The sequence below is a fragment of the Dasypus novemcinctus genome, chromosome X (assembly GCF_030445035.2).
Source record: "Dasypus novemcinctus isolate mDasNov1 chromosome X, mDasNov1.1.hap2, whole genome shotgun sequence".
NCBI classification, from domain to species: Eukaryota; Metazoa; Chordata; class Mammalia; order Cingulata; family Dasypodidae; genus Dasypus; species Dasypus novemcinctus.
The window spans coordinates 78,183,934-78,196,989 of NC_080704.1; the positions used below are offsets into that span (position 1 = coordinate 78,183,934).

Sequence of the window (13,056 nt, forward strand, 5' to 3'; positions counted from 1 at the left end):
CTTTGAGCATGTGGGTTAACAGTTGGTATGGTGGGCATTGACTCAGCCTGATCCCATCAGCACTATTTTGGCAATTCTTTCACTTCCACAGTATGGAATACATACTTTAAAGCTGTAAGGCCTTGTTGTGGGTCTTCTGAATGTTGAGCTAAATATTCTAAAGCTTTTCCTGCCACAGTTTGTTGTCCATTCTAAAAAGAACATATTATAAAATGTTAAATTTACACTCAAAATGATATCTGAAAAATGTTATCTATTTTTCTGTCCATTAAGGAAAATAAAATATTGAATATGTTCATTCTGTACTCTCAAAAGAGCTACTGCAAGATGGGAGAATGAAAATACAATTCCTTGACAAAAACAGAACAGTTTCATTATTAGCCCCAGAAAACCACTCTTCCCTATGCACAAATACTCCAAGACTTGCCAACACTGCCTTGAATCCCAGTAGAATTAATCTCATTGTGCTCTTTATCCCTGTTATTAGTAGTAACCAAAAGAAGTCCAGACTCTCAGGTCACCCTCATTTCCAGCACTCTAATCTCCATAAGGCTCTGTACATCCCCTTTTTGTTCTCTTCTTCTATCTATCCCCAACTCCTCTGACCTTTCCATTAGGCCCTCTGAAATTCAGAGTCCATTATCAGTCCAAAATCTCCTATATGAGCAAGCCCTTCCCTGAAAGTTTGCTCTACATTCTTGTTCTAATAGAAATCTAGGTCTCTTCTATGGATACTGTTTCCAATGAAGCCCTCTCAAGTAGTGGCTGTTCTTGGTCTCACTGTCCTTATATCCCTAGGCCTGGAGATGGAATAGGTGTCCTTTTTGCTCTTCATTGTCGTTTAAAAATCATTCTCCTGAGGAGCAGATGTGGCTCAAGCAATTGGGTGCCCATCTCCCACATGGGAGGTCCTGGGCTCAGTTCCCAGTGCCTCCTTTTTTTTTTTTTAAATTATTTATTTATTTTAAAAAATTACATTAAAAAAATATGAGGTCCCATTCAACCCCACCGCCCCCACCCCCCGCTCCCCCCACAGCAACACTCGCTCCCATCATCATGACACATCCATTGCACCTGGTAAGTACATCTCTGAGCATCACTGCACCCCATAGTCAATGGTCCACATCATAGCCCACACTCTCCCACGTTCCATCCAGTGGGCCCTGGGGGGATCTACAATGTCCCGTAATTGTCCGTGAAGCACCACCCAGGACTTCTCCTTGTCCCGAAAACGCCTCCACATCTCATCTCTTCCTCCCATTCCCCAAACCCAGCAGCCACCATGGCTACTCTTCCCACACCCATTCCACATTTTCTCTGTGGACATTGGATTGGTTGTGTCCATTGCACATCTATGTCAAGTGGGGGCTTAGATTCCACATGGATACTGGATGCACTCCTCCTGCTTTCAGTTGTAGACACTCTAGGCTCCATGGTGTGGTGGTTGACCTTCTTCAACTCGATGTTAGCTGAGTGGGGTAAGTCCAATAAATCAAAGTGTAGGAGCTGAAGTCTGTTGAGGCTCTGGGCCTGGGTGTCATATTATCAGTCCAGAGATTCAAATCCCCTAAATATATCTAAAACCCCAGCACCAACTACAATTCCAATAAAGTAGCATGCAAGTCTTGTGAAAAGAGATCCCCTCTGAGTCCAATTCCATCATGCAGAAACACCAGCTCCAAAGAAGGGCCATCTGCCATGGCAGTGAACCCCATCTGCCATGACCATAGAACCCGTGGGTCTCTTTATCCCTCAAAAGAACCAATACCTGGGGTTGTATCTACTTTATCTGTCTCTCAGACTCTGCTCAGTTGTGCATAAGGGGATTCCTTCTGACAACTTCCAGACTCTTTTTTAGAGACTCATAGCCTTATATTCTCATTTCTCCTTTCCATTTCTCCCTTACATTAGGTCAAACAGCATTTTGAAGTCATGTTATTATATGTAGACAGGGATATTCTGCTGATCCGTGTTGAACCTTTAATTCATGGTCCTTTTCTAGTTGCATCTTCAGCTGGTATGTGGTAGTGATCCCTCGGTGCCAGGGAGGCTCATCCCCGGGTGTCATGTCCCACGCTGGGGGGAATGCACTGCATCTACATGCTGAGTTTGGCTGTGAGAGTGGCCACATTTGAGTAACATGAAGGCTGTCAGGAGGAAACTCCCAGGCACAGTGCTACTCTAGGCCTTATTCTTATTGCAAGTGTATGGGCTCAAAAGCATAGCCATTAGTATCAGGAGCCCACTGTTGGGCCCTCCTTCCTTCCTGGTTCTTGCCGTTGCACCTGGGGGACTGCCGCTGCTCCCCCAGGGTCCACGACAGTGACCCCCCGGCCAGGGGCCCAGTACCCCCCCAGCTGTTGTTTTTAATTGTTTCCACTATGAGTATATCTAGACTTTACTATATACCCTGGGCATATGCCCTATATAACTCCCTGTCAACCATATATATCCTGTCAATAACATCCTATATCAGTATTCCTCCACTGCCATTGTTGAACTACTCTGTGATCCAAAACTTCCTGTAAAGTGAATCCCAACATAATGTTAGCTTCACAAGAGTCTTAGATCACCGAAATTCATATATACAATATACAGTACTTCCCCAGATTCACCATAAAACCATTACCCTTCCACAGCGATAATCTCTTAACTTGTTCATATCATATTTCCTGAAACTGATGTACAGATTCCGAGACAATAGCTTTCAAACAAGATGACATCTGTTGAAGATGAGCAGATGCTATTAACAAGCAGTTGCCGCAACCAACAGATGACACAACCAGCAGGGAGCAGAAGTGGCTCAAGTGGTTGAGCACTCACCTCCCACATGGGAGGTCCCGGGTTCAGTTCCCAGTGCCTCCTAAAGAAGATGAGCAGACAATGAGCAGATAGCGAAGGGAGCCATCTGGGAACATAAACAAACCAAAACAAAACAAAACAAAAATCATTCTTTCCTCCTCCCTAAAATCACCAGCTTTGACTCTTCTGTCATCAGACATCATCCCCTATTCCTCATTATTGCTGAGATCTACCAACTCCCAGGCTATTTCCTCTCATTTCTGTTTTTTAGTTTGTTTGTTTATGCAGCAGTTTGATATTATTGATGAATTCCAGAAAGAAATATTGGATTATGTTTGTAAACTGGTCTTTTCCTCTGGGCATATGAGATTATATTGTGTCAGTAGGGCATTGAATTCCTGCCCCTTGATGGGTGGAGACTCACAGATAAAAGGCATGGCAAAGGACAGAGTCGAGGGTTTTGACTTTGGAGTTTTGATGTTGTGTTTGATGCTGAAGCCTTAAGCTGGAGTCCCAGGAAGTAAGCTCACAGAGGAAACAGAAGCAAACCCCAGGAAGAGAGGAACGCTGAGCCCAGGAAGAAGCAAGCCCTGGAAAGAGAGGAACCCTGAGCCCAGAGAGAAGCAAGACTCTGGAAGGGAGGAACCCAGGAAGTCTGAACCCTCACAGACTTCAGCAGCCATCTTGTTCCAAATAGACTTTGGTGAGGGAAATAACTTATGCTTTATGGCCTGGTACCTGTAAGCTCCTACCCCAAATACCCTTTATAAAAACCAACCAATTTCTGGTATTTTGCATCAGCACCCCTTTGGCTGACTAATACAGTTTGTTTGTTTGTTTTCCCTCTCATTTCTTGATGGCTTATCTACTGCTCACAGTTATTTTCTCTAAAACCACTCACATCTTAATTGATGGCATTTTCAATATACTGATAGATGACCCTCCCAATATCCTGGCCTCTTAGTTCCTTGAATTCCACTCCACCAATTAATCCATTCTCTACCTTGGCCATTCATTCCCACGGCAATTGGCAATCACTAGACCACGTCATTACTAATAATTGCAACTTTTCCATAGTCATTCTTGGGACTAAGGTGAGGTGAGTAAGGCACCTAGGGTGCAAAATTTAAGGAGATACTTGTATGACCGTGAGAGTGAGTGTCTCTTTAAGTTTTGCATCCTAGGGACCTCATTCACCTCACCCTAGTCTCAGCACTGCTTTCAGTCTCATGTATTACACACTCTGACTACCACCTTTTACCTTTCAAATTCAGTCTCTCTATTACCCTTACTCCATCAATCCTTCAACTGGGCTAGGACCTCCAATCTATTGATTCTTCCAATTTTTCACTGTCTCTCACCTGCTTGATGTCCTCTTTCATACTCAGTTTAAGTTTCACGAATATTAATAAGTAGTCCCTTATCCCTTCATTTTCCTGCCCCTCTTTTGCTTCATTGTATTCATTTGGCAAAACCACAAGCCTGGTAAATTCCAACTCTCTATGACTTTCATACTTGCATTCATGCAGCTGAACATGGCTAGGAACACAAACCCCACACAACTACCCACCTTACTTTACAACTTCATCAAATGGGCCTTAATACTACCAGGTAATTATACTGCACTGCCCTCAACAGTCACTTAAAAAAAAGATTTATTTATTTCCCCCCCTTCCCCTCCTCCTGCCCTGCTATTTTTGCTGTGTTGTCTTCTCTTCTCATTTTCTTTCCTTTAGGATTCACCAGGATTCGATCCTGGAAACCTGGTGGGGAGAGAGGTTCCCTGTCAATTGTGCCACCTCGACTCCTGGTTTCTGCTGTGCTTCACCTTGACTCTCCCCTTGTCTCTCTTTTGATGTGTCATCATCTTGCTGAGTGACTCACTTGAGCGGGGCACAGCTCACCATGAGAGCACTTGCACAGACACTTGTGCAGGTACTGGCTTATCACGCAAGCACTCGTGCTGGCACTGGCTTGCTATACGGGCACACTTTCTCTTCTTCTTTTTCACCAGGAGGGCCCAGGGATCGAACCCAGGTCCTCCCATATGGTAGGCAGAAGCTCTATTACTTGAGCCACATCTGCTTCCCAACATTCACTTTTTTACTTTCCTGGATGATTATTTGATACCTTCTCTTATCTTCTCACTCTCCCAACACCTCCTCTTCCTTTCTCACACAATGTCCTTCTGTTCTCTTACTAGGCCATTATCATCAGCATATAAACATTCCTTTATCTCATCTCCAGACAAAAAGAAAAACTCTAAAAAAAAAAAAAGAAAAACTCTTGACCCCACCTCTTATCAGCTACTGCCCCATTTTTTTTCACTTTATAACAAAACTTCTCTAAAGAGTAGTTAGCAGTAACAATATTCTTGCACCTATGCCAAAGATGTACTGTGTTGATAATGGGGCAGTATGGAAAATGTGAGCCAAATGCATGCTGTGGACATTGTAAAAATCAGATGATATTATCTTATTTGTAAAGAGTTGTGTTTTTTTTAAAGATTTATTTATTTATTTCTCTCCCCTTCCCCCACCCCCCCACCCCCGCCCCGGTTGTCTGTTCTCTGTGTCTATTTGCTGCATCTTCTTTGTCTGCTTCTGTTGTTGTCAGCAGCACGGGAATCTATCTCTTTTTGTTGCGTCATCTTGTTGTGTCAGCTCTCCGTGTGTGCGGTGCCATTCCTGGGCAGGCTGCACTTTCTTTTGCACTGGGCAGCTCTCCTTATGGGGTGCACTCCTTGTGCATGGGACTCCCCTACACGGGGGACACCTCTCTGTGGCATGGCACTCCTTGTGCACATCAGCACTGCACATGGGCCAGCTCTACATGGGTCAAGGAGGCCCATGTCAAGGGTTTGAACCGTGGTCCTCCCATGTGGTAGACGGATGCCCTAACCACTGGGCCAAGTCCCAGACCAAGAGTTGTATTTAATAACATTTATATTTAATATCTTAAGTTCCTTTTCTTAAATTCTCACCTGAATTACTCCAATCAGGCTTTTGCACCATCACTTTACTAAAACTGCTCTTGTCAAGGTCACCAATGACCTCCACATTGTAAAATGCAATGGTTAATTTTCATTCCTCACTGTATTTGATCTATCAGAAACATTCAACACAGTTGATCACTCTTTCTTCCTTGAAACACTTGACTTCCAGGATACCACATCATCCTTGTTTTCCTCCTACCTCTTGGACTACTCCTCTTATTCTGCTTTGCTGATTCCTCCCCAAACAATTAATGTTAGAGGACTCCAAAGCACAGTCTTTGGTCCTCTTCTCTATTCCATATACTCATGCTCTTGGTGATTTCATCTAGTCTCTCTATATTAATGACTCAAACTTTTCTCTCTAGCTCAGACCTCTATCCCAAACTCAGGCTTATGTATCTAACTGCCCATTCAGACCTCTATTTGGATTATCTAATAAATAGACATCTCAAACATGACAAGTCTAAAACCAAACTCCTGATTTTCTCCCATCTGATGACTCAGTCTCTTTCTATATCTCATCCAATCTAATAAATTTAGAATCCAATGTTTATCATTTATTTCCATTGTCATCTCCCTGGTCTGAGTCACCAACTTTTGCCTGTATTACTACAAAAACTTCCTAACAGGTTTCCTTGCTTCTACTTTTGTCACCTTATAGTCTATTTTTCAACAAAATAGCCAGAGTATTTCTGCTAAAATGAAAGTCAAATCATGTCACTCCTCTGCTAAAAACCCTCTAATGGTTCCCCATTTCATTCAAAATAAAAATCAAAGTCCTTTCAGTGGCCCGTAAAAACCTGCATGATCCAGGCTCTTTATTACCTCTCTGACTTCGTCTATTACTGATCCCACCCTTTATTCACTCTAGACCCACTGGCTTTCTTGTGTTCCTGGTACCTTCTTTATGGTCTTTGTACTGGCTGTTACCACTTCCTGGAATACTCTTTCCCTCAAATATCCAGATTTAACTCCCTCACCAACTCTTTGTGCACAAATGCCACCTTCTAGATGAGGCCTATCCCCACCATACTATTTAAAACAACAGCTTACACCAACTAATCCCACTCCCACTTCTGATCCCTTTTACCCTGCTCTATTTTCTATATTACCTATCAATTTTTAACATATTTGTCTGTTTTGCTTATTTATTTGTCCCAAGTGCTTAGAACAGTGCCAGGCACATAGTAGATGCTCAATAAATATTTGCTAATGTAATAGAATGAAAACTGAGAAGGGGTACTGATGATTAATGTAGGTAGAATTTTCAATTAGCTTGACTGTAAAAATATGGAAATGGATAGATTTGATGGAAATGACATCAATTGAAAGAAAGAGAATAATCTAGGGACTGAATTACAGTGAACCCAGAGGTGGATGGGCATTGTGGTTAATAATACAAATACAAAAATGTTCTTCTGTGAACTAGAACAAATGTATGCCACTATTACAAAGTGGTAAAAATAGTGATGCATGGGAAAAATACAAATAATGTAACTTATAGACTATAGCTAACAGCAATAGTGTAATATTCTTGTGTCAATGTCAAAGAAGGTATTATATCAATGCTAAGGGGCAATAATGGGCGGGGTATGGGAGTTTTTCTTTTGGACTAAGGAAAACGTTCCAAGGTTTACTGGGGTGATGACTGCAGAACTCTGATGAACGTGAGAGCCACTGAGTGTACACTTTGGATAGAATGTACAAGGCATGGGTCTGTATAACACAGTGAACCATGTGGTGGAAGATGGACTGTGGTTAACAGTACAGACATGAGAGTGTTCTTTCATGAGCTACAACAAATGTATAATACTAATGAATAGTGTTAATAATAGGGGGTATATGGAAAAATACCAAGCATATGCTATGGACCATAGTTTGTGGTAATAGTCTGATCATGTTCTTTCATAATCTGTAACAAATGTTCCACAACAATGTAAGGTTTTGGTGGAGTGGTGATGTATGGGAGTTCTGTGCATTATGCATGATTGTTTTGTAAACTCAAAACTTCTCTAATAAAAAATTAATTAAAAATATTTGCTAATGTCTTCATTAGCACTTGAAGTGCCTTTTGCAAAGCAATTGTAGAGAGTAAACAATGGATCCTACACTTGTTCTTTTGTAGCTATATTTTCAATTTCCAGGATTAGGCTCATCCATCCTTCCTTCTTATTTAAATTACTTTAGCTTTTATTTTTTCTGATTCTTTCTCTATTAAAATCACCTTAATGCTCAAAAAAAACCTACAAGTCCATAATTCTTCCACTGACTCACTTTTGCTTTCTTTATCAAACATAAATTTATACACCTTTCTTTAAAAAGATATTTGCTTTTGGGCTCTCCACTACAGAATTTCTCTCATTTCCTTCTCTCCCCCCATCCTGAACAAACACATTTTGTATCTGCATCTGCCAAATTGTTTTTTCCCTCCAGGAGTTCTATTACCCTACTCATTGACATCATAATACATAGCAATCAAACTGTATTTAGCAACCACTTTGGGCTAGATATTGAGCTAGGTGCTAGAGATATGATCTTCAAGGATTTCACAAGTCACTTTGGACAGACAAGCTACATAGTAGTAATATAAAGCAGTATATGTGATAAAGATCAAATAACTAGCACTCACATTATGAATTACTGAAACTTAGAGGAGCAAGAGAGCACCAAGGACTGGAATTAATTTGGAAAGCCTCTACAGTAGAGGGAAACCTTTGGCTGGTCATTTGAAAAGGGTAGCATTAAAAAATATAAGAACATTTTTAAAGGATGGGATGATATAAACGAAACATAGAAAAAGGAATGTGCTTGGCTTATTTGAGAGATGTTCTGCTGGAGTGATGGAGGGTTTATGTCTCCACCATTTCAGATCTTGGGATTAAATGTAATTCTGCCTAGCATTATGGTGATGATAATTTAGTGAGGAGAATGAGAAAAACTACAAGAGATAGGTGTGGCCAGATTGCATATAAGTTTTATTCCCTATACAATAAGAAAATGTTGATGGTAATCTATATAAAGTAGTGCTTTAGAAAAATAATTATGATTGTGCTTGAAGAGCAGGATGCGAAGAAATTAGAAGCAGAACATGATGGTAAACTGTGGTAATAATCTAGTCCTGACTCTAGACATGGATAGTGAGAATGGGATATTAAGCAGATAAAACACTGTTTCTCATTCCTTTAAAAACAAGTTCTCTTATCTTTAAATCCCTTTAGAAAATTTAACCCCCCCAAAAGAGGATGTGGATATTCTAGATTTTTATTTTTTTATTTTTTATGATTTCCTAGAACCCTGCAGGCCTTGCTTTGGCTAACCTGCACTAGAAATATACCAGTTAATCAGTCATCAGAAACCCCCAAAATGAAAAAGTCCAGGACTAGAGGGCTTGACAAGTGAATTCTACCAATCATTGAAAGAAGATCTAATACCAATCTTGCTCAAACTCTCCCAAAAACTGAATAGGAAGGAATGCTATCAAACTCATTTTTCCGAAGCTAGAATCACCCTAATACCAAGGCCAAATAAAGACATTACAAAAAAGAAAATTACAGACCAATTTCTTTAATGAATATGGATACACAAATCCTCAACAAAATACTTGCTAACCAAATCCAAAAACACATCAAAAAGAGAATGCATCATGATAAAGTGGGCTTTATTTCATGTATACAAGAGTGACTCAACATAAGAAAATCAGAGTAATACACTGCATTAATAAACTGAAGAAGAAAAATCACATGATCATTTAAAATGATTAATAAAGGCATTTGACAAAACACAACATCCTTTCTTGATAAAAATATGCTGAAAGATAGGAATAGAAGGTAACTCATTCAATGTAATAAATTGCGTATATGAAAACCCCACAACTAACAATGTACTTAAAGGTGAAATACTGAGAGCTTTCCCACTGAGATCAGGAACAAGACAAGTATGCCTGCTTTCCCCACTGTTAATATTATACCAGAAGTTCCGGCTAGAGCAACTGTCAAGAAAAATAAAAGGCACCCAAATATGGAAGGAAGAAGTAAAACGTTTGTTATTTGCTGATGATATGATCTTGTACATAGAAAACTCTGAAAAATTCACAACAAAACTATTAGGGGGCGGCGGACTTGGCCCAGTGGTTAGGGCGTCCGTCTAGCACATGGGAAGTCCGTGGTTCAAACCCTGGGCCTCCTTGACCAGTGTGGAGCTGGCTCATGTGCAGAGCTGATGCACGCAAGGAGTGCCGTGCCACGCAGGGGTGTCCCCTGCATAGGGGAGCCCCATGCGCAAGGAGTGCGCCCCATAAGGAGAGCCGCCCAGCACCAAAGGAAGTGCAGCCTGCCCAGGAATGGCGCCGCACATACGGAGAGCTGACACCACCAAGATGACGCAACAAAAAGAAACACAGATTCCCGTGCCACTGACAACAGAAGCGGACAAAGAGGACACAGCAAATAGACACAGAGAACAGATAACTGGGGTGGGTGGGGGGGGAGGGGAGAGAGAAAAAAAACTATTAGGATTTATGGACAATTTCCGAAATGTGGCGGGATACACGATTAAAATGTGAAAATCAATGGCGTTTCTATACATTACTAATGAGCAATCTGAGAAGGAAGTCAGAAAAAAAATCTCACTTACAATAGTGACTAAAAGAATCAAATATTTAAGAATAAATGTAACCAAGGACATAAAGGACCTATATTCGTAAAACTACGAAACAATGCTAAAAGAAACCAATGATGATTTAAATAAATGGAAGGATATTCCATGTTCATGGGTTAGAAGAATAAATATCATTAAGGTGTCAAATCTACCCAAACTGATCTACAGATTTAATGCAATGCTGATAAAAATCCCAACATCTTTCTTTGTAGAATTGGAAAAGCCAAGTATCAAATTTATCTGAAAGGGTAAGTGTCCCCAAATAGCCAAAAATATCTTAAAAAAGAAAAATGAAGTTGGAAGACTCACTTCCAGACTATCAAACATATTATCCAGCTACAGCAGTACAACAGCATGGTACTGGCATAAAGACAGACAGATTGACCAATGGAATCAAATCAAGATTTCCAAAATAGACCCTCACATCTATGGCCAAGTGATTTTTAATAAGGCTGTCAAATTTATTCAGCTAAGTCAGAATAACCTATTCAGCAAGGTGCAGGGAAAACTGGATATTCATATCTAAAGGAAAGAAAGATGACCCTTAACCTCACACCTTATAAAAATTAATTCAAAATGGATCAAGGACCTAAATATAAAAACTAGAAACATAATACTCAGAAGAAAATGTAGGGAAACACCTTCAAGATCTTGTGGTTGGTGGAGGACTTGGACCAGTGGTTAAGGTGTCCGTCTACCACATGGGAAGTCCGCGGTTCAAGCCCTGGACCTCCCTGACCCGTGTGGAGCTGGCCCATGCACAGTGTTGATGCGCACAAGGAGTGCCCTGCCACGCAGGGGTGTTCCCTCCGTAGGGGAGCCCCATGCGCAAGGAGTGCACCCCGTAAGGAGAGCCGCCCAGCGCAAAAGAAAGTGCAGCCTGCCCAGGAATGGCACTGCACACACGGAGAACTGACACAACAAGATGACGCAACAAAAAGAGACACAGATTCCTGTGCTGCTGACAAAAACAGAAGCAGACAAAGACGACGCAGCAGATGGACACAGAGAACAGACAACTGGGGTGGGAGGGGGGAAGGGGACAGAAATAAATAAATAAATAAATCTTTAAAAAAAACCAACAGATCTTGTGGTTGGTGGTGGTTTCTTGGACCTTCCACCCAAAGCATGAGCAACAAAAGAAAAAATAGATAAATGTGACTGCCTCAAAATTAAATACTTTTGTTCTTCAAAAGACTTTGTGAGGGAGCAGATGTGGCTCAAGCAGTTGGGCACTCACCTCCCACATGGGAGGTCCCGGGTTTAGTTCCTGGTGCCTCTTAAAGAAGATGGGCTGACACAACAAGCTGACACAATGAGCAGACACAACAAGCAGGGAGCAGATGTGACTCAAGCGAATAAGCGCACGTCTCTGACATGGGAGGTCCCTGGTTCAGTTCCCAGTGCCTCCTAAAGAAGATAAGTGGACACAATGAGCAGACAATGAGTAGACACAGTGAGCAGAGACAACGAGCAGACACAGCGAACAGAGAACAAGGGGACAGAAGAGGGAGCCATCTCCTGGGGCAGATTTTAAAAAAATAAAAGACTTTGCCAATAAAGTGAAAAGGGAGTCTATTCAATGGGAAAAAAATCTTCAGAAACCATATATCTGATAAGGGCTTGATCTCCATGTTATGTAAAGAGATCACAAGACTCAACAATAAAATGAAAAGCAACTCCATTAAAAAATGGGTGAAAGAAGTGAACAGACATTACCGAAGTGGAAATACAAATGGTCAAAAGACACACGAAAAGATGTTCAGCATCACTAGTTATTAGTGAAACGCAGATCAAAACTAAAATGAGATATCATCTCACACCATACAGAATGGCCATTATTTAAAGAACAGAAAACTTCAAGTTCTGGAGAGGATGTGGAGAAATAGGAAAACTACTTCACTGTAGAATGGTGCAACCTCTGTGGAAGATGATGTGTTAGTTCCTCAGGAAAGTAAATATAGAATTGCCATAAGATCCAGCAATCCCATTACTAGGAATATACTCAGAAGAATTGAAAGCAAGGACACAAACAGATATTTGCACATCGATGTTCGTAGCAGCATTATTTATAATTCCTAAAAGATGGAAACAATCTAAGAGTCTGCCAACTGATGAATGGATAAACAAGATGTGGTATATTCATACATTGGAATATTACTTAGCTGTAAGAAGAAATCAGTTGAAGAAACACATGACAACATGGAGGAACCTTAAGGATATTATGTTGAGTGAAATAAGCCAGACACAAAAGGACAAATAGTGTAGGATCTCACTGATGTGAACTAAACGCACTGAGTAGACTTATGGAATTGGTCTATGAAATGTAGGTTGGTGGGAGATGGAATGTGGGATGAGAAGGCAGAGAAGCTACTGGATGTTAAATAAGGTCAAATGTAAATATGTGGTAATGGTTGGACTTGATGGTAACACAAAGTAATGAATGTAACAAACACTGTTGATTTATAGATGTGATTGTTGGTGAAACAAGTAGTCTCAGAAGATGAATGTCACTTGGAGGACAGCTGGAGGATAATATTGGGAATGTTTAATAGTGATTTTGGTTATAGGATTGTGGTTAATGATATAAATCATGGAATGAT

The 13,056-nt window shown here is 40.8% G+C and overlaps 1 protein-coding gene across 1 annotated transcript in view; it reads right to left on the reverse strand.

Annotated features, from left to right (window-relative positions):
- TEX11 (testis expressed 11) overlaps positions 1 to 13,056 on the reverse strand; it is a 546,877-nt gene that overhangs the window by 177,798 nt on the left and 356,023 nt on the right. Inside the window, exon 19 of the mRNA XM_058291673.2 lies at positions 106 to 191. Within this exon, the coding sequence (XP_058147656.1) occupies positions 106 to 191 (86 nt within the window). The remainder of the gene's footprint in view (positions 1 to 105; positions 192 to 13,056) is intronic.